The following is a 24,205-nucleotide window of genomic DNA, read 5'->3' as shown; positions in this document are numbered from 1 at the left end:
TATCCGCGTAGCCAAGGGAAGCTGGTGATCCTATTACAGCCCATTGAACGGCTGAACGAATCGGTCTGTCTCTCTCCATGCCCACCCATCTCTCTCCCCCCACAGGTGCTGGCGAATGGTGGGTCGTGCCATAACCAGCATAGCAGAGGGAATAGCTGCTGCCACAGAAATAGTCTTGCCAGCATCTCCACCTCCCAAATTATCTTCCAGATGCTTTAGCAGCCGGGCTCTGCTGGAGCCAGGGGGGAACCTCGAAGCCCTTAGGGCAGCAGGTCTCCTGGGAGAGGCAAGTTCCACCCCTTTGCAGGGCTGGTAGCTGCCTCTCAGGCCAGAAGTAGCCAACGTGACATTTCTGTTGGTATTTCTACATCCCCACTAGCGGTTCGGGGCTGGGAAGCAGACGAGCAAGGAAATGTAGGTCGAGATCCTGGGCCTGATTCTCCACCGCTCTGCATCTTGCGTAACCACCTCCCCCAGGGCAAAGCCAGGGTGAAATGCTCCTGGTGCGATCCAGGAGCATTTCACACGCGGGTCCGCGGAGGATCAGGCCCGACCGGGGGTTCCTGGAAAAGTCGTCTTGGTGTGAATGAGACGGATCAACCCAAAGGGTCAGGTTGGTCCCACCCGCCCCGTGGCTCACGCTGGGCCGGGCCCAGCTGTTGTGCAGGTGCAAGGAGGGGCCGTTTCATCTCGGCCTCATGACTGTCCTCCAGGAATCGCCCCCCCACACACTCCCAAGCCCCTCTCCTCTCCCGAGCTGGGCTCTCGTTTGCTCCCTCTCCAGGGGCCTGCGGAGTTTGGTGGCCCTGCTACGGCTCTGTGTGCAGGTCACGCTCAGTGTGATTGGCCCACGGCAGGCCCTGGGCAGGGGGTGGGGAGCAGGGAGTGGGAAGCACGAATCCGTGCAGACCCCCCCCCCGAGCAGCCGCCAGGAGCTGCCAGGGAAGCAGTAATAACCCTGCCCCTGCCCACTGCCCTGCTACCCCTAGGGACAGGGGCTCAGGGCATCCCCTGCTGCACCGCGGCCGCCTCGCAGGAGTCCCCCTTCCCTCCCTCCCTCCTCTCAGCCTCCAGACCCACAACCTGACCCCTCCTTCTCCCTCCCCCAAGTCCTCCCGTCTCCCATCCCCAGGTCCCTCCTGGCAATGCTCTATGCTTTGCCCTGCCATTATGCAGGACATCCCTCCCAGCATCGTCCCTCTGCTGCGGGGAGATGGTCCCCCAAGAGCACAGGAGCGCTCTCGGGCCTGCCCAGACCCTTCCCTTGGCCACCCCAGGATCTTCAGGGTCTGTGTAGCTTCCCACAGGTCTTGCCCCCAGCTGCTAGAGAGGAGGGGACCCTGCAGGGTGAGGTGAGCTGGGAGTGCAGGTCTATTCCAGCCCCGGGTTCTACCTCTGTTCAGCTCTGCTGATGCCCCTCAATCCTGACATGCAGCCCCCCCATTCCAGCGCTGGACTCCCCTTCCCTCCTTCAGCTTTGCTGATAACCCTCAATCCTGACGTTCAGCCCCCACCCCCCCCCCCGGTTATTCCAGCCCTGGCCGAGGAGCTATTTGCAGGGCTGCAATAACTCTACGTGGAAAAGAAAGCAAATGGATTGAATCAAACCCTAGACTCCCAGTTGCCCCAGGTGTGGGGTTTGTGGGTAACCCATGTGTCACCATTTCCTGCACCCAATTCAGACAGATCACTCACCGCCAGGCTGCAAGAGCAGAAGCAGCAAAAGAAAAGAAGGTCGAAGAAGAGCCCCTTCCATCCTGACAGCGTGGGGCAGTGGGTGTCGGAGAGCCTCACCAAATCGAGCCGGAGCCTGGAGTGGTTCGGATGGGAACGTGTGGCTGGCAGGGCGATCCTGGCTACCCTCTGTGGCTGAGGATGGACTGCAAAGAAATGAATTGCCCTGTGGCTCTGCAATTTCTCCACCGGGAGATGGGATATGGCAAGACCACACCCCACTGGCAGTGATGTGACTCAACTCTTGCGGTGAGTCACCCAATGAGCTCAAAGCAGCCGAGTTCCCTAACCCCACAGGGTGTGTCACGCTGAGCGCGGGGCTCCACTCAGCTGGGCTCAAGCCCAGGGGGCTGGGTTGGGGAAGGGTCCTCTAATTGCTCAGGGCTGAAAGGGACGGCGGGTGGGACTGAAACGGACATGGTTCCTGTGATATTGGATGGTTCTGTCTATTGCATTGGAGAGCCTGCCAGAAACTGTTTAGTAAGCACATGGTAAAAAAATATAAGGGCAGGTTAAGAAAGAAACATTTAAACTATAAATACAAGGCTAGGTTAAGAAAAGAGCATTTAAAAAGAGTTAAGTTAAAAGAGAGAACAGGGCAAGAAAACTGAAAAGAAAGCCCCTTTGCAAAGGGCAAAGATAGACAGCATGTGGTTGAGGCAGAGAGAGAGAGAGAGAGAGAGAGATCTTACCCTTCCAAGTGTTTCTGTGGAAAGAGGCAACTTCCCAGGTTCACAGCCCCTCAGGCTTGTTATCACCGCCTTTGGGTTGGCCCAATCAGATCTTGTTCTACAGCAGTGTCATACAATTCATTTTCCGGAACCAATCCTATAGTCCCAAGGTTTTTAAACAAGACCCACCCCCCCTCCCTTTAACAGCATTAATCTTATCTAAAAAAAAAAAAGACCCCAAGCATTTTTCCCCACCATGTAGCCCTTTTACAGGGGGACTTTAATAAAAGTTAAAACCATAAGCCCTTAGTAACAAACAATTTTAAAAATTTCCCCCCTATGTTTTAGACTAACATTGGTTATTTTTTAATAAGGATAATTTGAAGCTGCAGCAAAACCCCTGTTAGCAAAAACAGCATCTGTGAGCCAGTGGATCAGAGATAAGAAGGCTGCTTCTTCCCCAAACTTTTTAACAAATGCAAGTAAAAGTTATATTAAGTCTTGTAAAGGGATAAACACTTTAAAAGACAAACCTATATTGTCAAGGTTCCTTCCCCACTCTGAACTCTAGGGTACAGATGTGGGGACCTGCATGAAAACCCCCTAAGCTTATTTTTACCAGCTTAAGTTAAAACTTCCCCAAGGTACAAACTATTTTTCCTTTTGCCCTTGGACTTTATTGCTGCCACCACCAAGCGTCTAGCAAATATATAACAGGGAAAGAGTCCACTTGGAAATGTCTTTCCCCCCAAAATCCTCCCCAAACCTTACACCCTCTTTCCTGGGGAAGGCTTGATAAAAATCCTCACCAATTTGCATAGGTGAACACAGACCCAAACCCTTGGATCTTAAGAACAATGAAAAAGCAATCAGGTTCTTACAAGAAAAATTTTAATAGAAGAAAAGGTAAAAAGAATCACCTCTGTAAAATCAGGATGGCAAATACCTTACAGGGTAATCAGATTCAAAATATAGAGAATCCCTCTAGGCAAAACCTTAAGTTACAAAAAGACACAAAACAGGAATATCCATTCCATTCAGCACAGCTTATTTTATCAGCCATTTAAACAAAACAGAATCTAACGCATCTCTAGCTAGATTACTTCCTAAGTTCTAAGACTCCATCCTTTTCTGTTCCCGGCAAAAGTATCACACAGACAGAGAGAACCTTTGTTTCTCCCCCTCTCCAGCTTTGAAAGTATCTTGTCTCCTTATTGGTCATTTTGGTCAGGTGCCAGTGAGGTTATCTTAGCTTCTTAACCCTTTACAGGTGAAAGGGTTTTTCCTCTGGCCAGGAGGGATTTTAAAGGTGTTTACCCTTCCCTTTATATTTATGACACGCCCCGCAAATCACAGATAGGGTGAAACGCTGGCTGTGATTTCTTCCTGGAGCTATAGGAGAAAACAGAGTTAATAAGACACATGCACCTCTAAATATACTACCAAGTACATAAAGACTAACAATATTTTCCACATCTCAAGGATGATTTTAACCAGTTGATTCTGGGAAACTTTCATGGGAGAGTGCATCAGCCACTTTGTTAGAAACTCCTGAGATGTGTTGGATGTTGAAATCAAAATCTTGGAGAGCTAAACTCCACCGAATAAGTTTTTTGTTATTTCCTGTGACGGTATGAAGCCACTATAGCGCAACATGGTCGGTTTGCAGGTGGAAACGCCGTCCCCAAACATATGGGCGTAGCTTTTCCAGAGCGTAGACAATAGCGTAACATTCTTTTTCACTGACTGACCAGTTGCTTTCCCTCTCAGACAGCTTCTTGCTGAGAAACACTACAGGGTGGAATTCTTGATCCGGTTCTTCCTGCATTAAAACTGCTCCCACACCACGCTCGGACACATCTGTGGTTACTAGGAACGGTTTGTCAAAGTCTGGGGCCCTTAGCACAGGGTCAGACAGGAGTGTCGCTTTAAGCTGGTTAAAAGCCTTCTGACGCTTTTCTGTCCACTGAACGGCATTTGGCTGTTTCTTTTTGGTTAGGTCTGTCAGTGGGGCGGCGATTTGGCTGTATTGAGTTACAAATTGCCTGTAATATCCGGCCAAGCCTAAGAAGGATTGGACCTGTTTCTTTGACTTTGGGACAGACCGCTTTTGGATAGCATCCACTTTGGCATGTAGGGGGTTGATTGTTCCTTGACCCACCTGGTGTCCAAGGTAAGTCACTCTGTTTAGGCCTATTTGACCCTTCTTAACCTTAACAGTTAGTCCTGTCTCCCTTATGTGCTCAAAGACTTTTTGTAGATGTTCCAGGTGTTCTGCCCAGGAATCCAAAAATATGGCCACATCGTCAAGGTAGGCGACTGCATATTCTCCTAATCCCACTAGGAGACCATCTACAAGTCTTTGGAAGATGGCAGGTGCATTCCGCAGCCCGAAAGGGAGCACATTAAATTCATACAGCCTGACATGGGTGGTGAAGGCTGACCTTTCCTTGGCGGATTCATCTAGCGGTACCTGCCAGTACCCCTTGGTTAAGTCCAAGGTAGAGATGAACTGGGCCCGTCCCAGTTTCTCTAATCGTTCATCTGTGCGTGGCATTGGATAGTTGTCTGGGCGAGTTACAGCATTTAGCTTACGGTAGTCCACGCAAAAACGTATCTCCCCATCTGGTTTGGGAACTAGAACCAGTGGAGATGCCCATGCGCTGCCAGAAGGGCGGATTACCCCCATCTGTAACATATCCTGGATCTCCCGTTCTATAGCAGTTTTAGCTTGAGGAGACACCCGGTATGGTTGGACTTTAGTTGGGTGAGCATTACCTGTGTCAATGGAGTGGTATGCCTGTTCAGTCAGTCTTGGGGTGGCTGAGAACTTCAGCGCATAGCTAATGCACAGCTCCTGGATCTGCTGTCGCTGCATACGCCCAAGGGTCATGGAGAGGTTCACCTCTTCCACACCACCAGCACTTTTCCCTTCGTAGTAGACACCTTCAGGCCACTCAGTGTCGTCTCCTCCCTGGGCTGTAAACTGACAAACCTTTAATTCTCTGGAATAAAAGGGCTTTAGAGAATTAATATGGTACACCTTAGGCTTTCGGTTGGAGGTGGGGAATGCTAGGAGATAATTAACAGCTCCCAGGCACTCCTGGACTGTGAATAGCCCTTCCTACAACGCTTCCATTTTATGGGCCTGGAGCGCCTTTAAGACCATGACCTGGTCCCCTACCTTGAAGGAATGCTCTCTGGCATGTTTATTATACCAGGCTTTTTGCTCTTTTTGAGCATCCTGTAGGTTTTCTTTAGCAAGGGCTAAAGAGGTTCGGAGGGTGTTTTGTAGGTTGGTTACAAAGTTCAGAATGTTAGTTCCTGGAGAAGGTGTAAATCCCTCCCATTGCTGCTTCACCAACTGTAATGGCCCCTTTACCTCGCGGCCATATACAAGTTCAAATGGTGAAAACCCTAAACTGGGATGTGGTACAGCTCTGTAGGCAAAGAGCAACTGCTGCAACACTAGGTCCCAATCATTGGAGTGCTCATTTACGAATTTACGTATCATGGCCCCCAAAGTTCCATTAAACTTCTCCACCATGCCATTTGTTTGATGGTGGTAAGGAGTGGCAACCAAGTGATTTACCCCATGAGCTTCCCAAAGGCTTTCCATAGTTCCTGCCAGGAAATTAGTTCCTGCATCTGTAAGGATGTCGGAGGGCCAACCTAGCCTGGCAAAAATGTCTGCTAGTGCCTGGGACACACTTTTAGCCCTGGTGTTGCTTAGAGCTACTGCTTCCAGCCATTGGGTGGCAAAATCCATGAAAGTCAGTATGTACTGCTTCCCTCTGGGTGTCTTTTTTGGAAAAGGACCCAGAATATCCACAGCTATACGCTGAAATGGAACCTCAATGATGGGGAGTGGCTGGAGAGAGGCTTTGACCTGGTCTTGGGGTTTTCCCACTCTTTGGCATACCTCACAGGACCGGACATAGGTAGAAACATCCTTACCCATTCCCTCCCAGTGGAATGACCTCCCCAAATGGTCTTTGGTCCTGTTCACCCCAGCATGGCCACTAGGATGATCGTGGGCTAAGCTCAAGAGCTTGACCCGGTACTTAGTTGGAACTACCAACTGTCTCTGAGGATGCCAGTCTTCCTGGTGTCCACCAGAAAGAGTTTCCTTGTATAAAAGTCCTTTTTCTACAACAAATCTGGATCGATTAGAAGAGCTGAGAGGCGGTGGGTTGCTCCGTGCCGCCATCCAAGCTCTTTGGAGGCTTTCATCTGCTTCAGTCTGGAACTGTTCCCTGGATGCTGGAGACATCAGTTCCTCATTGGATTGTGGACCTAGGCTTGGTCCCTCTGGAAGCGATGTAGGGGATGGGGCTGCTTCTGTTGACTGTGAACCGCTCTCCACTGGTGCACTATGTTGGGGTTCAGGCTCCGGATGAGCCTCTGGTGTAGGGTTATCAGCTGCTGCCGGTTCAGGTTCGGTGGGGCCCTCTGGTGTTGGGGTTGCAAGTACTGGGTTCAGTGCTGGCAATGGGTCTGGTGCTGGTTGTTCTGCTGGTTCCGGTTCTGGGACTGGCTCTGTCTGGGTCTCTGGGACTGGATCCACTACTGCTGTTGCAGACATTGGCCTGGGGTCTGGGTCCACCACCTCTGACCGGGTCCTGGTAGAAGTTTCCAGAACAGAGCTAGCTGTGACGGCTTGTTTAGCCTGGCTGCGGGTGACCGTTCCCACCCTCTTGGCTTGCTTCACATGATTTAGGGACCAAATGGCTAGGCAGCAGTTCTGCGGAAAAGGACCTAGGGGTGACAGTGGACGAGAAGCTGGATATGAGTCAGCAGTGTGCCCTTGTTGCCAAGAAGGCCAATGGCATTTTGGGATGTATAAGTAGGGGCATAGCGAGCAGATCGAGGGACGTGATCGTTCCCCTCTATTCGACATTGGTGAGGCCTCATCTGGAGTACTGTGTCCAGTTTTGGGCCCCACACTTCAAGAAGGATGTGGATAAATTGGAGAGAGTCCAGCGAAGGGCAACAAAAATGATTAGGGGACTGGAACACATGAGTTATGAGGAGAGGCTGAGGGAGCTGGGATTGTTTAGCCTGCAGAAGAGAAGAATGAGGGGGGATTTGATAGCTGCTTTCAACTACCTGAAAGGGGGTTCCAAAGAGGATGGCTCTAGACTGTTCTCAATTGTAGCAGATGACAGAACGAGGAGCAATGGTCTCAAGTTGCAGTGGGGGAGGTTTAGATTGGATATTAGGAAAAACTTTTTCACTAAGAGGGTGGTGAAACACTGGAATGCGTTACCTAGGGAGGTGGTAGAATCTCCTTCCTTAGAGGTTTTTAAGGTCAGGCTTGACAAAGCCCTGGCTGGGATGATTTAACTGGGAATTGGTCCTGCTTTGAGCAGGGGGTTGGACTAGATGACCTTCTGGGGTCCCTTCCAACCCTTATATTCTATGATTCTATGATTGGCCAAGTCTTCCTCCAACAGCATATGGGGATGGGATAATCATCATAGACTGCAAAAGTCCACGTTCCTGACCAGCCCTTGTACTGGACAGGCAACTTGGCTGTAGGCAAATTGAAAAAGTTGGACTTGAAGGGTTGAATTGTCACTTGGATCTCTGGGTCGATTAAATTTGGGTCCACTAAGGAAGCATGGATAGCTGACACTTGTGCTCCGGTGTCCCTCCACGCGGTGACCTTCTTCCCGCCCACACTCACAGTTTCCCTCTGCTCCAAGGGTATCTGGGAGGTATCTGGGCCTGAGGACCTCTGGTGTGATTCTGGTGCAATGAACAGTAATCTGTTGGGATTCTTGAGGCAGTTGGCCTTCACGTGCCCCAGCTCGTTACATTTAAAACATCGTCCAGCTGACGGGTCACTGGGGCGAGGTGGGTTGCTGGAGAATGGGGTGGTGGGACGATAAGGTGTCTGCAGGGTTCCTTGAGGGGTAGTTCGGGCCTTGGGCTGCCCCTGATAGTAGGGTGTGGTCTGAGGTTGTCCCTTCTGGTATCCGCTCCAACTGCAACCAGCTTTTTTCTTTTCTGTCACCTCCACCCATTTGGCTCTAATCTCCCCCGCCTTGATTACAGTTTTGGGCTTCCCATCTAGGATGTATCTTTCTATTTCCTCAGGAACACCCTCTAAGAACTGCTCCATTTGCATTAGGAAGGGCAAATCTTCTAGAGATTTAACGCTTGCTCCTGATATCCAGGCATCCCAATGTTTCACAATGTGGTAGGCATGTCGGGTAAATGACACGTCTGGTTTCCACCTTAGGGCTCTGAACCGCCGACGGGAACGCTCGGGTGTTAGCCCCATTCCGATTCTCGCCTTGGTTTTAAACAGTTCATACTTGTTCATGTGGTCCTTCGGCATTTCAGCCCCCACCTCAGCTAAGGGTCCACTGAGCTGCGGCCTCAGCTCTACCATGTATTGGTCTGTAGAGACGCTGCACCCAAGGCAGGCCCTTTTGAAGTTTTCTAAGAAAGCCTCGGTATCATAGCCTGCCTTGTAGGTGGGGAACTTCCTGGGATTTGAAGCGGTACCTGGAGAAGGATTGCTATTCTGCTGAGCCTTTGCCTTCTCCATCTCCAGTGTATGATTCATTTCTTTTCCCCTTGCCTCCATAGCTCTCCTGTGAGCAGCCTCCCTTTCCTCCTCAGCATGCTTCCATTCTTTTTCCTTTTCCTCCATTTCTTTTTCCTTTGCCTCCATAGCTCTCCTGCGGGCAGCCTCTGGGCTTTTTCCTTTTCCTCCGTTTCTTTTTCCTTTGCCTCCATAGCTCTCCTGCGGGCAGCCTCTGGGCTTTTTCCTTTTCCTCCGTTTCTTTTTCCTTTGCCTCCATAGCTCTCCTGTGGGCAGCCTCTTTGGCTGTTTCTGTTTTGGGGCTCTGTCATGTTTGCCTCTCTGTTTTTAACTAACTTTACACCCAGGAGTTAGAAATAAAACAAACAAAAAAATTTGGCTTGTAAAATTTTGCTGTGCTGTAACCGGATACCTATGTTCTCTGATAGTGATTGTCAGCCTACAGAAAAATCCTTAAAAAAAACCAAACCCAACACCTTTGTCTCCAGGCAAATAGGCAGAAAACCCCTCTAGTTGCGCTTAGGTAAAAAAAAAAAAATTCTTCAGGTCTGTGAAGACTTGTGAATTTCCCTGCAGGAGGTTAACTACCCTGCCTTTAGGTAGAGAAAACTCCAGCTCACAAAAGACAATTCCCTTTTGTCTCTGCTCTGGCCCCCAAGCAGAGACAAAAAAACTCTAACTGCTTTCAGCTGAAAACCTGCTTTCCAGCAGCCCAAAGGAAAAAAAGATTCCCTTTTTAAAATCTGGGCTTCTTGTTCAAAAAATCTCAAATTGATCTCAAAATGATTTCAAGTTAATCCCACCGCTCTGCCACCATGTCAAGGTTCCTTCCCCACTCTGAACTCTAGGGTACAGATGTGGGGACCTGCATGAAAACCCCCTAAGCTTATTTTTACCAGCTTAAGTTAAAACTTCCCCAAGGTACAAACTATTTTTCCTTTTGCCCTTGGACTTTATTGCTGCCACCACCAAGCGTCTAGCAAATATATAACAGGGAAAGAGTCCGCTTGGAAATGTCTTTCCCCCCAAAATCCTCCCCAAACCTTACACCCCCTTTCCTGGGGAAGGCTTGATAAAAATCCTCACCAATTTGCATAGGTGAGCACAGACCCAAACCCTTGGATCTTAAGAACAATGAAAAAGCATTCAGTTTCTGAAAAGAAGAATTTTAACTGAAGTAAAAAGAATCAACTCTGTTGATTCTTGTTGTAATCACCTCTGTTGTGCTCTCGGCAGCTGCCAGAGGGCACCTCTGAGCTGGGCTGATTCTCCACCACATCTTCTACCACACAGAGGGACCCAATACTTCCCCTCCTCCCACTCAGTGACATCCACCCTTCGGAAGCTGCAATCAGGATGGTAAATACCTTACAGGGTAATCAGATTCAGAACAGAGAATCCCTCTAGGCAAAACCTTAAGTTACAAAAAGACACAAAAACAGGAATATATATTCCATTCAGCACAGCTTATTTTATCAGCCATTTAAACAAAACAGAATCTAACGCATAGCTAGCTAGATTGCTTATTAAGTTCTAAGACTCCATTCCTTTCTGTTCCCGACAAAAGTATCACACAGACAGAGAGAACCTTTGTTTCTCCCCCCTCCAGCTTTGAAAGTATCTTGTCTCCTCATTGGTCATTTGGTCAGGTGCCAGTGAGGTTATCCTAGCTTCTTAACCCTTTACAGGTGAAAGGGTTTTTCCTCTGGCCAGGAGGGATTTTAAAGGTGTTTACCCTTCCCTTTATATTTATGACATATATGAAGACACATCCCTTTATTTACAGGTGTGTTTCAATAAAATAGAGCATGCAGATACCAGCTTTAAAACCACAGGTCCTTAGTAACAGACAGTTTATATTCCCCTTATTTTGTAAACCAGTGGATCAGAGAGAAGAAGTTTGTTTCTTCCCCCACTTTTTAACAGAGGTGAAAATTATAGTATGTCTTGTAAAGGAATAAACACTGTAAAAGACAAGCCTGTATGAAGACACATCTCTTCATTTAGCACTTTTGCCTACGTTTCAATAAAAAAAAGCATGCAGAAGCACCCCAGGCCTAAACACAAACCCTGACTAGGAAAAAGTTTTTAAAAGCTTTCCCCTATGCTGTTAGTGAGAACAATTTGAAGCAGCCTTTTTAAGTTGGTTGATTAGAAAAGAAGAAGACCACTTTGAAAAACCAGTCTATGTGAAGAAACAATTTTTCATTCTGCCCTTTTGCATAGGCGTTTCAATAAAAAGAAAAGGAGGACTTGTGGCACCTTAGAGACTAACCAATTTATTTGAGCATAAGCTTTCGTGAGCTACAGCTCACTTCATCGGATGCATACTGTGGAAACTGCAGAAGACATTATATACACAGAGACCATGAAACAATACCTCCTCCCACCCCACTCTCCTGCTGGTAATAGCTTATCTAAAGTGATCACTCTCCTTACAATGTGTATGATAATCAAGTTGGGCCATTTCCAGCACAAATCCAGGTTTTCTCACCCTCCGCTCCCCGCCCCCCACAAACTCACTCTCCTGCTGGTAATAGCCCATCCAAAGTGACCACTCTCTTTACAATAAAAGAAAAGAAGGACTTGTGGCACCTTAGAGACTAACCAATTTATTTGAGCATGAGCTTTCGTGACGAAAGCTCATGCTCAAATAAATTGGTTAGTCTCTAAGGTGCCACAAGTACTCCTTTTCTTTTTGCGAATACAGACTAACACGGCTGTTACTCTGAAACCTCTCTTTACAATGTGTATGATAATCAAGGTGGGCCATTTCCAGCACAAATCCAGGTTTTCTCAGCCCCCCCCCCCTTTTTTTTCAAAAAACCACACACACAAACTCACTATCCTGCTGGTAATAGGTTATCCAAAGTGACCACTCTCCCTACAATGTGCATGATAATCAAGGTGGACCATTTCCAGCACAAATCCAGGTTTTCCCTCCCCTCACCCCCATACACACACAAACTCACTCTCCTGCTGGTAATAGCTCATCCAAAGTGACCACTCTCCCTACAATGTGCATGATAATCAAGGTGGGCCATTTCCAGCACAAATCCAGGTTTTCTCATGCCCCCCCTCCCCCAAACTCACTCTCCCGCTGGTAATAGCTCATCCAAACTGACTGCTCTCCTTACAATGTGTATGATAATCAAGGTGGGCCATTTCCAGCATAAATCCAAGTTTAACCAGAACATCTGGGGGGGGGGGGGGTAGGAAAAAACAAGGGGAAATAGGCTATCTTGCATAATGAGTTAGCCACTCCCAGTCTCTATTTAAGCCTAAATTAATAGTATCCAATTTGCAAATGAATTCCAATTCAGCAGTTGCCCACATATCTATTCAGGGGACACCATCACAGGGCCTAATAACATCAGCCACACTATCAGAGGCTCGTTCACCTGCACATCCACCAATGTGATATATGCCATCATGTGCCAGCAATGCCCCTCTGCCATGTACATTGGTCAAACTGGACAGTCTCTACGTAAAAGAATAAATGGACACAAATCAGATGTCAAGAATTATAACATTCATAAACCAGTCGGAGAACACTTCAATCTCTCTGGTCAAGCAATCACAGACATGAAGGTCGCTATCTTACAACAAAAAAACTTCAAATCCAGACTCCAGCGAGAAACTGCTGAATTGGAATTCATTTGCAAATTGGATACTATTAATTTAGGCTTAAATAGAGACTAGGAGTGGCTAAGTCATTATGCAAGATAGCCTATTTCCCCTTGTTTTTTCCTACCCCCTCCACCCCGCTCAGACGTTCTGGTTAAACTTGGATTTATGCTGGAAATGGCCCACCTTGATTATCATGCACATTGTAGGGAGAGTGGTCACTTTGGATAAGCTATTACCAGCAGGAGACTGAGTTTGTGTGTGTGTGTTTGGGGGGGGGGGGGGGAAGGGGTGAGAAAACCTGGATTTGTGCTGGAAATGGCCCACCTTGATTTTCATACACATTGTAAAGAGAGTGGTCACTTTGGATGGGCTATTACCAGCAGGAGAGTGAGTTTGTGTGTGTGGGATGGGGGGGGGGGAGGGCGGAAGGTGAGAAAACCTGGATTTGTGCTGGAAATGGCCCAACTTGATTATCATACACATTGTAAGGAGAGTGATCACTTTAGATAAGCTATTACCAGCAGGACAGTGGGGTGGGAGGGGGTATTGTTTCATGGTCTCTGTGTATAAAAAGATCTTCTGTACTTTCCACAGTATGCATCCGATGAAGTGAGCTGTAGCTCACGAAAGCTTATGCTCAAATAAATTGGTTAGTCTCTAAGGTGCCACAAGTACTCCTTTTCTTTTTGCGAATACAGACTAACACGGCTGTTACTCTGAAACCTGTCAATAAAAAGTGAGCACGCAGAAACAACCCAGGGTAAAAAACACAGAAAACCTGTTTATAAAAGTAATGTATAGTGATAAAAAAGTTCCCCCCTGCGTTTTGGACTAACATGGGTCATTTTTTAGTAAGGACAATTTGAAGCAGCGTGATTTTGTAGCAAAGCCACCGTCAGCACAAACAGCCTCTGTAAGCCAGTGGATCAGAGATGAGAAGGCTGCTTCTTCGCCTGCTTTTTAACAAATACAAGTGAAAGTTATATTAAGTTTTGTAAAGGAATAAATGCTTTAAAAGACAAGCCTGTCTGAAGACAGAGCCCTTCAACATTTTTACGTGTGTTTCAATTAAAAAAACAGAAAAATGAGCGTGCAGAAAACACCCCAGAGTGAAAACCGCAGAACCTTAGTAACAGCTAGTTTATATTCCCCTTATTTCGTAATCCAGTGGAGCAGAGAGAAGTTTATTTTCCTCTCCACTTTTTGAAAAATCCATGCGAAAGTTATATTAAGCTTTCTTTTTCTTTTTTGCTTATTAATTTACCCAGAGTAAGTAATTACTACCTGGGGGAGCAAACAGCTGTGTATATCTCTCTATCAGTTAAGTCTGCAACTTTGGGTGCGTGGATCAGACCTGGGTCTGGGTTTGCAGCAGGCTGGCATGTCTGGCTCGACAAGGCAGGGTTCTGGAGTCCCAAGCTGCCGGGGAAAATGGGCTCAGAGGTCGTCTCAGCACATCAGGTGACAGTCCCAAGGTGGTCTCTGTGACCCAACCCGTCACAATGGAGGCTTGGTGTGAATGAGAATCTGGCCCTGCATCCCGGGGGGGCTGCAGGTTCTCTGCTACATAAAGGAATGCGCAAAGGAATGGAAGGTACCTCCCCATGGCTGGCAGCTCAGAGCTGGGATAGGGACACAAATGCGGGTCGGGTGTGAGCAGGAGCAATGTAGGGAAGATGGTGACTGAGCCTGGGCCCCAAGGAAACCCCGCAGTGAGTATGATGCCACTAGCGGGATTACCCCAGAGATACCAAGATCATGACCCTGTGGAGTGCAGAGGCCTGGGAAGGGCCTGGAAAGGTCTGGGAAGCCTGGAAGGGCCTGGGATGAACCAGGCGCTGGAGCAGCCATGAGGACTGAGCAGTGTGCTCTGGATTGGGGGATTGGTGTGGGCTGGGCACGTAGGGACTGTTTACACTCTGGGACTATAAACCAGCCCCTGGAAGGGGTACGTTTAGACACTGGGATCTTTTCAAAAAGAAGGAAACTGAGGCAGGCGCACCTGTTGTGCTGTCTGTGGCTGCCAGAGGGCACCTCTGAGCCGGGCTGATTCTCCACCACATCTCCCGCCACACAGAGGGACCCAATACTTCCCCTCCTCCCACTCAGTGACATCCACCCTTATGAAGGTGCAAGCGAGTGTCCCCCCGGAGCATCCCTTGGGCTGGCGGGCTGGGGAACACCCAGGCGGGATGAGCTGCCACAGTGGGAGCCCCTGTGCTCTCAGTCCCGTCTCCGGTCCCTGCCGGGGAGGACGTGCACCGCGATGATCCCGGCGCTCAGGGCTCCCAGCACCAGCAGCAGGATGAGCCCCTTGACGTGGCAGTAGGACAGCGAGGAGGCCGGGGCTGATGTGGGAGCTAAACAAACAAAGGTGATGGCGTCAGTTCATGCAGGGGGCAACCGCCAATGCCCCAAGAGCAAAGCAGGGGAAGGGGTCGGGGTGCCTGGGAACCTGCCCCCCACTCCTTATGGGGCAGGAGGAGACGCTGTGTGAACAGGGCTGAGTCTGGGCCTGGCCCCGCTGACCTCGGCGCCGGTGTCCCGTCTGGGGAATCAGAGTCAGAGGCCGCGTCCTGCCCCCAGTGCCCAGAGCGGGGCCCAGGGGGCTCTGATGCGGCTCAGACTCCTCCGGAGCAGAGTGAGGTAACGGGACCCAAAACAGCCCCTTGGGCCCCCACTCTGAGACCCTCGCTCCCCCACTCTGAGACCCTCGCTCCGCTGGCTCCACCCTAAGCTCCCCCTCCCCCGTGAGCCGCTTATCACACCTGTGCAGGGCTGGGCTGGGACCCCTCCCCTGGGCAGCCTGCGCTGATGTTTCTGCCCCTCCCCCTGCTACCTCCCAGGTAGGAGCCTTTTCAGAGCCGGGGGGAGGGGGGGGGGTTGATGCGGCCCCTTATGTGAGTCAGTGTTTGAGATCAGGAGTGTTTAATGACTAAACTTTTCGGGGTTCCCCCCCCCCCCCAGTATCTCAGCCTGTGCACGACTCTCCTTGGGCCCAGGCTGCTCCCCACTGACCCTGCGACAGACGAATCGAGTGCAAACCGCTCCCTGACTGGCAGGTTGACAGGTTAAATCTGCGGCGAGGTGGCTTCTGGGGCTGCAGGGGGCCAGGTTGCATTTGGTATCAAAGGCTTTGGACCGGTGCAAAGGCAGCGACCCGATGCCAGCTCCCCCCACGTGAGCGCTGGCCAGCGGCATCCTGCAAGGGGAGTTACCTGCACAAAGGTCCTTTGCAGAGGCCGTTGTGGAGCTGTGACTGATGGGGTTCTGTGCTGTGCAGGTGACGGCCAGGTGAGCATCACGGGGTCCCTGGGAGATGGTCAGAATGGGTCCAATGGACACCACAGCGCCCCCTGCTGGGCAAGTCCAGCTGTAGGTCACGTGCTCCCCTCCATCCCTGACGGTGCAGCTCAGGTTGTAGTTACAGGTTTCGGGCACACAGGTCACTGAGTCACAGAGGATAGTTGGCTCCGGTACTTGCTCTGCACGGGGGAGAGAAACATGGAATGGGCTGAAATTCCCACAGCATCTTGCTAGCCGCTGCCTGGATGTGCTGGGGGAAGCCGAGCGCAAGGAGCTGTCTGGCTCCTCGCAGCACGGTTGGAGCAGGGGCAGGGGATTGGGGAGACCCTGCCCCAGCTGGAGGTGGGGGGAAGAAGGGAGGGATTGATTGGGGGTGCTGGAGAAGCGTTGGCCAGGAGGCCCAGCCTGGAGCTAGTTGAAATTCCTCAATGAAAGGGGTTTCCATCAGAAAATGGGGTTTTGGTGGAATTGGGGAGATGGGGGTGGGGCCTGCAGAAAGCGGCCGGGCAGGTGAGCCCTGGCTTGGGTGCAGGAAATCCGCGTGCCAAGAGGAGTTTGGGTTTCTGAGGAGCCAGGACCGTGTGGGGTGGGAGCAGTGGGGCGGCAGCCAGGGCAGGGGAAGAAAGTTGCAGAGGAGAAGCGGGCAGAGAGGCGGAGCTGGGGGTCGGGAGTGGAGGGGACAGGAATGAGGAGGAAGAGAAGCAGCCGCACTAAGAGGTCTGCACAGACGCTGGGACCCTGCAGCCCTTGATCTCCCAGAGGAGCTTCCTGAGCAGGCCGGGTTCCAGCTTCCACCGGGGTTCATCGGCCCCACACTCACTGAACACGCGCAGCAGGAAGTGTCTGTAGATGATGCCTGGAGCTGTGATGATTTTAGCGCTGTAGGTGCCCGTGTCCTCCATCCTCAGGCTGGTGATTTGAAGCGAGTAGCTCTCGGCAGGGACTCTCAGGCGTCCCTCGTAGGATGGGTCCGACACAAGGACATTGGGGGGGTTTCCTGCTGCTACAGTTACTACAGCGCTGCTTGTGTTTCGTGTCCATGCAGCAGTTTTAACTTGCTCTGCTGGGATCCCCAGAGGGAAAGTGACGGAGCCCCCCAGAATCCCGCTCAGCTCCATCGCGCCTGCCTCTGCTCTGCCGTACGCTGCCCCACGAGAGAGAACAGGAGCCTTTAGGACCAGGTCGACCACACGCCCCATCAAAGGACAGGTGCCTTCCCCAGCCCTTGTGACACATTCCCCCGGGAACCAGGAGCGCTGCTGTTCCCGGGCCAGAGAACAGCCGGGGGAGGGGACGGTACCCTTTCCTTTGGAGCTGGACCCAAACCCTCCCAGATTTCAGATCCTGGTGTCCAGAGCCCCATGGCTGTGCGCCTTCAGCCCTGGGGCTGGGATATTACAGAGCCAGGGGCCAGCTGTGAGATGTGGGTCCGGATCTGGCTTTTGAACACGTCCGAACTCAGAGGGTTGAGATCCTGTAGCAGTAGGAGGCTCTTTCCCTCTGCTGTGATCCAACCACTAGAGGGGGACGGAGAGCTGCCCTGTGCCAGAGCGGGTTACAGGCTTTCAGAGGCGTTTTTCCTGCCCAGGTTGAGTGGAGGCTGATGATCCTGTTGCAGCCCATTGGCGGCTGAGTCTGCCTCTCCCCTTACCCACTCGTCTCTCTCCCGGGGGTTCTTACACTGGTGCCCAGCACCCTGGTATCTGAGCACATCCCAAGAGTAAGGGAGACAGCTTTGCTTCCCTTCTCCCTTCCCAGCAGGCTCGGGTGGTTTCATGATCCCCACTGGACCGAGCTGAGCGGGGAGTGACTGTGCTGAGTTGGGGGCTAGTGAAGGAAGTTTGGCTGAAGAGGTGACTTTGCACCTTGCTCTGAGTGTGGGGAGGTTTTAGATCCTTAGGGGGAAGGGACCTGCCTAAGGTATGGTGCAGGCGTTTTAGGCTCAGAGAGGAGGGGTCTACAGTGCTCCCCAATGAGCCTTGGGGGGCAGGAGCTTGGGGCAGACCCAGCAAAGCCTGCTTTGAGCAGGGGGTTGGACTAGATGACCTTCTGGGGTCCCTTCCAACCCTGATATTCTATGATTCTATGAAAGCCGCCTTTGGCTGGGGAGGGGGCATGAGTCTCCCAGGCCCATTGCAGGGGCTATTTGTGGGGGCCCCCATTTCCCTCCTAACTTTGCAGGGGATTTGAGGTGGTCCTCCCAATGCTCCATAAATTCCCCAGATTGCCCATCCCGTCTTTGTGCACCTCCTGTGGTCAGTGGGAGATGAGGAGCCCCCAGTTTTTTTCAGGGGGTGCATTAGACGCTCTCTGTCCAAGGGCGCCGATTAGGTAGGGAATGGGGTGCTGCCATCCCCCTGAGGTTCATAGAGGAGGTGTGCTCCCAGGGGGAGCTCTTCACTGGATTGTGAGTTCTGCAGAGAGCTGTTTCTTTCAGCTTGTGTCCCTCGGCAGGGGGTCAGTGTTTTCTTTCCAAACAGAGGCAGGGTGATTAAGATAGGAAATGGCTGGTAATTAAATGAAGGACCTGGAAGTGGTCAGATGAACCTGTAAAACAGGAATCCCTTTGTGGGTGGGGGTTTGAGGAGAGAAGGCAGGGGACTCAGAAGAAATACAGCCAAGCCCTCTGAGCCAAGGCTACATTCAGAACAGAGGAAGGTGTGCGGGGCATAAGTGAAAAGAAGGGGCCAAACCCCAGGGCAGGGCTCGCAGTGGTACAGAGAAGTTCCCACTCTACCTGTGGTACTTATGTGGCCCCATCACCGCAGTATCTGAGCGCCTCCCATCACAGCCCCTGGATGAGGTAGAGCAGGGCTGTTATCCCCATTGTACAGATGGGGCACTGAGGCACACACAGATTAACAGCCAGACTTTCACAGGTATTTAGGCACGGAGTGGGATTTTCAAAAGTGCCTAGAAGGTCCGGTGCTTTGTAAACCCCACTAGATGCCTGGCTGCATCCTTGGGTGCCTGAAAACCTTTGAGACACTGTCCCTAAGGCACTGACCTGAGGTCAGACGGGAAGGTGGGGTGTTGTGTTGAAGACCCTGCTGGAAAGTGACTAGCCTTTCAAGAGAAGTGAACGCTGTGTTGCCAACTCTCATGAGTTTGTCATGAGTCTCATGCTAAATATCTTTTCCCTTAAAACTCCGGCACCTGGAGTCAAGCGATATGTGATGATTTCAGCCTTCATTCTTAAAGAACAATGAAGTTTCTAGCTCTTGTGGCTGTGGAGGGAGCTTCAAAATGTGACCCCCGTGCACCTTAAAGGCTCAAAAAGCAGAATGTAAAGAAAAAACCCACCAAGTCTATTATTTTTTATATACTCGGATTATTTTAAAGCCAATCTCATGATTTTTGAACATTTGGGGTTGGCAATACTCTGAAAGTGACTTGAAAGTGTCAGTTTCACTCCTGTTTAAAGCCATTTTCTAGTCTATTACTTCTAGTGGGGCCACACCCCTAGAGCGGGAGGCAGGTGCAATCTAAATTCACAGGGCCTTCCCCTAATAGGATGTTTCCAAAAGCTAAAGGGTCTATTCCAAGCTTGATGAACTGCAAAAAAGAGATAGAAAGTCCTCTAGGTTTTTCTACCATTGTTTCAAGAGTTGTATGCAAGAGTTAGTAACAAAGGAAGAATATACATTAACATTTTAAACCTAACCAGTGTCCCTTAAGTGACTTGACACAAGAGGCCAGAACATGTTAGTATTAGAGCTGAGTGGGCCTAATATTTATTAAATTTTCTTTCTTTATAGAGGAATTAGAAACTATTATCTGACGGGAGCACTGTACCTCAGTTATTATCTGCAAAAAACCAAGAGTTTTCAGGTGCCCAAGTAGCTCTGGAATCACGGTTAAAGTGCCCCCTTCTCCCCCACCGAAATCCGAAATGATGGCCCTGTCTCTGCCACCATTTCCTGCCCTGGAATTTAGACAGATCACTCACCGCCGCGCTGTAAAACCAACAGGAGCAAGAGAAGGGAAGGCCGTAGAGCCCCCTCCATCCTGACAGCGAGGGGCAGGCAGAGCGGGCGGCCGTCAGTCCATGTAATGGGTGTCCTGACTGAACAGAGCCAGAGCGGGTTGGCCGGCAGGGTTTCCTGAGTGGTCGATCCCTGATGGTGCCGAGGAGCTGCAGAGAAATGACCCACCCCACAGCTCTGCAACTTCCCCCGCGAGATGCTCTTTCCTTTTGTGGTAAGTCGCGCAATGAACTCGAAGCAGCTGAGTTCCCTAAAGCCCGCAGGGTGCGTCACTCTGAGCGCCGGACTACACCCAGCCAGGCTCCTGGCGAGGGGTCATGTCGCCTTTGGTCAATGCAAGCCCAGGGCGCCGGTTTGGGGAAGGCTCCTCTCATGGGCCTTGCTCAGGGCTGAAAGGGGCAGCGGGTGGGTCTGAAAGGGACATGGCTCCTGCGTCATTGGATAGTTCTGTCTATTGCATCCGAGAGCCTGCCATGCTAGGAATTGTCAGAGCTGGGGGAGGGGATAGGTGAGCTGATACAGTCCCTTAAGTGAGTCAGTGTTTGAGATCAGGAGTGATTAAGAACTAAACCTCTCGGGGTTCCCCCCAACATCCCCCCTAATATCTCAGCCTGTGCGTGGCTCTCCTTGGGCCCTGCCAGAGGCTGCTCTGGTGATACAGACAAATCAAGTGCAACCTGCTCCCTGATTGGCAGGGTTACAGGCTAAAATCTGCAGCGAGGTGGCTTCTGGGGTGGAGTGGGAGGTGGCAGATTCGGTTTGGGGTCAAAGGCCTGGGATAGGCACAAAGACCATGACACAAGGCTAGCTGTCTCTGCGTCAGCACTGGGCAGCACCTTGCTGTCAAGGGAGTTACCTGCACAAAAGTCGTTTGGTGAGACCGTTGTGGAGCTGTGACTGACGGGGTTCTGTGCTGTGCAGGTGACGGCCAGGTGAGCACCACGGGGTCTCTGGGAGATGGTCAGAATGGGTCCAATGGACACCACAGCACCCCCTGCTGGGCGAGTCCAGCTGTAGGTCACATTCTCCCCCTCCCCCCCCCCATCCCTGGCGGTGCAGCTCAGGTTGTAGTTACAGGTTTCATTCACGCAGGTCACTGAGTCACAGATGATAGCTGGCTCCGGTCCTTGCTCTGCGGGGGGTGCAGAGAAACGTGGAACAGGATGAAATCACAGCAGCATCTTATTAGCTGCTGCCTGGAACTGCTGGGGAAAGAAGAGGGCGGGGAGCTCTCTGCATCTTTGCAGCATGGTTGGAGCAGGGGCGGTGGGGAAGTGTGATGCTGTCACAACTAGGAAGTGGGGGGCAGACGGAAGGAAGGGATCATTTAGGGGATTGGGGGTTGCAGGGAGGCCCAGCCTGTAGGCTTGTTGGGGGTCTGAGCTGATCAAAAGTTTCCAGTGAATTTTTTTTCTGTTGGAAAATGTGGGTTTGTTGCAATTGATATTTTCCAGGGGGAATCGTCCATTTCAGTGGAATTTTTTAATTTTCCAAAGCTACATTTGGAAACAAACCGTTTCATTTTGAACGGACATTTCCGCTCAAAACACCATTTTATTGGCACGGTAGGTTGAAACGTCTAAGTAACCAATCAAAGCTTTGAAACAAAACTTTTGCTTTGATTGAAAACGTTGAAAATTTTCCTTTCTGAATCGAACATTTTCAAACTGTTTTGTTCCATGAACATTTTTGCTCCTTCCACTTTTCCTCTTGATGCAGAAGGAAAACCGCTGTAGAAATACCAGCATGTCCTGCGGGATGGGAATTCTGTCTGACCAGCTCTGTTGGGGTGAAGATCACTCTGGAGTTGTGTGGTGAGGAGATCAGGGTGGGGCCTGGAGAAGATGAATGAACAATGAAATGCTGGGGTGGGTGAAGGAAACCTACATGCCAAGAGAAGACTGGGTTTCTGATGGACCAGGTCTGTGTGTGTTCAGGGAAGGGGCTGGAGCAATGGGGTAGCAACCGGGATGGGGGAAGGTATCTGCAGAGGACAAGTGGGAAAGGGCTGTAGAGGAGAAACAGAAAGGCAGGGCTGGGATGTGGGGGAGCGGCAGGGACAGGAACGAGGAGGAGGAGAAGCAACCGCACTAAGAAGTCTGCACAGACGCTGGGACCCTGCAGCCCTTGATCTCCCAGAGGAGCTTCCTGAGCAGGGCGGGTTCTAGCTTCCACCGGGGTTTCGTTGGCCCCACACTTACTGTACACTTTATCCGTGTTTATGTCAGCTGTGTATTGTCCCGTGTCCTCCATGCGCAGGTGGGTGATCTGTGGGGAGTAGCTCTCGTCAAGGATTCTCATGCATCCGCGGTAATTTTTTTTGTCTATCAGAACGACATTGGGTGGTTGCCCTGCTGCTACGGTTAGTAAACTGTTTGTGTTTACCATCCAGCCAGCGTTCTCGAAGTGCTCTGCCGCTGGGATCCCCAGAGGGAAAGTGACCGACCCTCCCAGAATCCCGCTCAGCTCCATCGCGCCTGCCTCTGCTCTGCCGTACCCTGCCCCATGAGAGAGAAGAACAGGAGCCTTTAGGACCAGATCGACCGCATCACGGGGACACCAGGCCAGGTCCCCTCCCCAGCTCTTGTGACATGTTCTCTCAAACACCAGGGGGCGCTGCTGTTCCCGGGCTGGGGGAGGGGACAGTTCCTTTTCCTATGGAGCTGGGCCCAAACCCTCCCACATCATGGTGTCCAGCGCCTCGTGGCCGGGACCTTCAGCCCTGGGGCTGTGACTGGGCTATTGCCGAGGGAGGGGCCACTTGTCAGATTTGGATCCGGGTCTGGCTTTTGAATGCATCAGCTATTGGGGGGTAGAGATCTGGGAGCAGCAGGAGGCTCTGACCCTTTGATGTGGAGCAGCCACTAGATGGGGACAAAGGCCCTCCCTGTCTGGAGTGGGTTGCAGCTGTTACAGGGGTTTTTCTGCAGAGCCTCACGGGAGGCTGTTGATCTCATTACAGCCCATTGAAGGCTGATGCTGTCTATCAGATGTCCACACTGTGACGAAGTGGGACCGTTCTTAATGTTTCCTCTGAATAGTGTGGGGGTGCCTCAGTTTCCCCTAGGCAGTTCTTAAGTATCTAGGGGGTGGAGTAAGGGTGTATGATCATTGCAGAGCCCTAGAGGGCAGGTGTGTGCAGGAGTCTGGACACAGAGAATGGCCGACACCCTGTTTCCTGGCAACTGATGGCCTGGGCCCTTCCCCCCTGCAAGGTGAGAGCTAAAGGGTTGGAGAACAAAGGAATCAGGTGACCACCTGGCCCGGGAAAGGAACAAAGCCCAGAGGAGGAGGGGCTGGAGGGGGTTTTCAGTTTGGGGCTGGCTGGGACATGGAGTGAAGTGCAGACGTGGTTGTCTGGCTCACTGCCCCCCAAAATGGACCCAGCTGAGGGGTCCCGTTCTCTGCACCTGCAAGCTCTGTTTTAGACCATGTTCCTGTCGTCTAATAAACCTTCTGTTTTACTGGCTGGCTGAGAGTCATGTCTGACTGCGAAGTTGGGGTGCAGGACCCTCTGGCTTCCCCAGGAGCACCGCCTGAGCGGACTCGCTGTGGGAAGCGCACGGAGGGGCAGAGGAGGCTGAATGCTCCGAGGTCAGACCCAGGAAGGTGGAAGCCGGGTGAGCTGTGTGTCCTGAAGACAGGCTGCTCACAGGAAGGCGACTACCCCAGAGTCCTGACTGACTTCATGGGGAGCAGTTCCAGAGCATCGCCCAGGGACTCCGTGACAACTGGTGGCAGCGGTGGGATGTACTGCACCCCGTGGATGGCGCTTCCTGCAGTAAGTGACTGGGGAGCAGTAACACGAAGGGGGATTGCCGAGGACCAGGCCTGCTGAAGGCTCAGAAAGGAGCGGTTTCGGGGGGCGGTTAACCCCTGGGAGTGTGTGACCAGCGAGAAGGACTGTGCAGTAATGGGGTCCCCCTGGGGACTGCAGTGAGCAGTCTTAGGGGCGGAGGAGTCTGCAGCTCGACCCTGGCAAAGAGGTGGTGACCTCGAGAAGGGCTGGCACACTAGGGGTTCTCCCTGGAAACCGTGGGGAGCTGAGAACACACGGGCCTGTGAGTCCACAACAACTTGGGAGGAGCGGAGTGATGGCCTGTCACCGTCTCCTTAAGAAGGACATTGTAACCCTGTGCAGAAAGAGAGGGTTGAGCGTTGGAAAGTTCACCAAAGCAGAGTTAATCGTGCAGCTGGAGGAGGATGACCGCTCTAAGGAACAGATTCCTGACCCCAACTGGGGCTATAGCAGGATCTGGGAGCAGCTGGAGCGGGAGCCAGGCATCGCCAAGACTCCTGTCCCCGACCAGACGGGGGTCTTC

The 24,205-nt window shown here is 51.4% G+C and overlaps 1 protein-coding gene and 1 long non-coding RNA gene across 2 annotated transcripts in view; one reads left to right on the top strand and one right to left on the bottom strand.

The window, feature by feature from the left end:
• LOC125625639 (T-lymphocyte surface antigen Ly-9) overlaps positions 1-19,919 on the bottom strand; it is a 34,945-nt gene extending 15,026 nt beyond the window's left edge. Inside the window, 3 exon segments of the mRNA XM_075123004.1 lie at positions 15,810-16,076; positions 16,718-17,041; positions 19,847-19,919. Of these exon segments, the coding sequence (XP_074979105.1) occupies positions 15,810-16,076; positions 16,718-17,041; positions 19,847-19,904 (649 nt within the window). The 5' untranslated portion in view covers positions 19,905-19,919.
• Positions 19,920-21,218: 1,299 nt separating this feature from the next.
• Positions 21,219-23,348, top strand: LOC125625642 (uncharacterized). The gene is made up of 2 exons (XR_007353610.2): positions 21,219-21,697; positions 22,276-23,348. It is a non-coding gene; the product is annotated as an uncharacterized LOC125625642 (long non-coding RNA).
• Positions 23,349-24,205: the final 857 nt, after the last annotated feature.

This window comes from Caretta caretta, chromosome 24, assembly GCF_965140235.1.
Source record: "Caretta caretta isolate rCarCar2 chromosome 24, rCarCar1.hap1, whole genome shotgun sequence".
Taxonomy (NCBI): Eukaryota; Metazoa; Chordata; order Testudines; family Cheloniidae; genus Caretta; species Caretta caretta.
The sequence above is the reverse complement of the archived record's forward strand: the minus strand, read 5'-3'. Positions and strand labels throughout refer to the sequence as shown.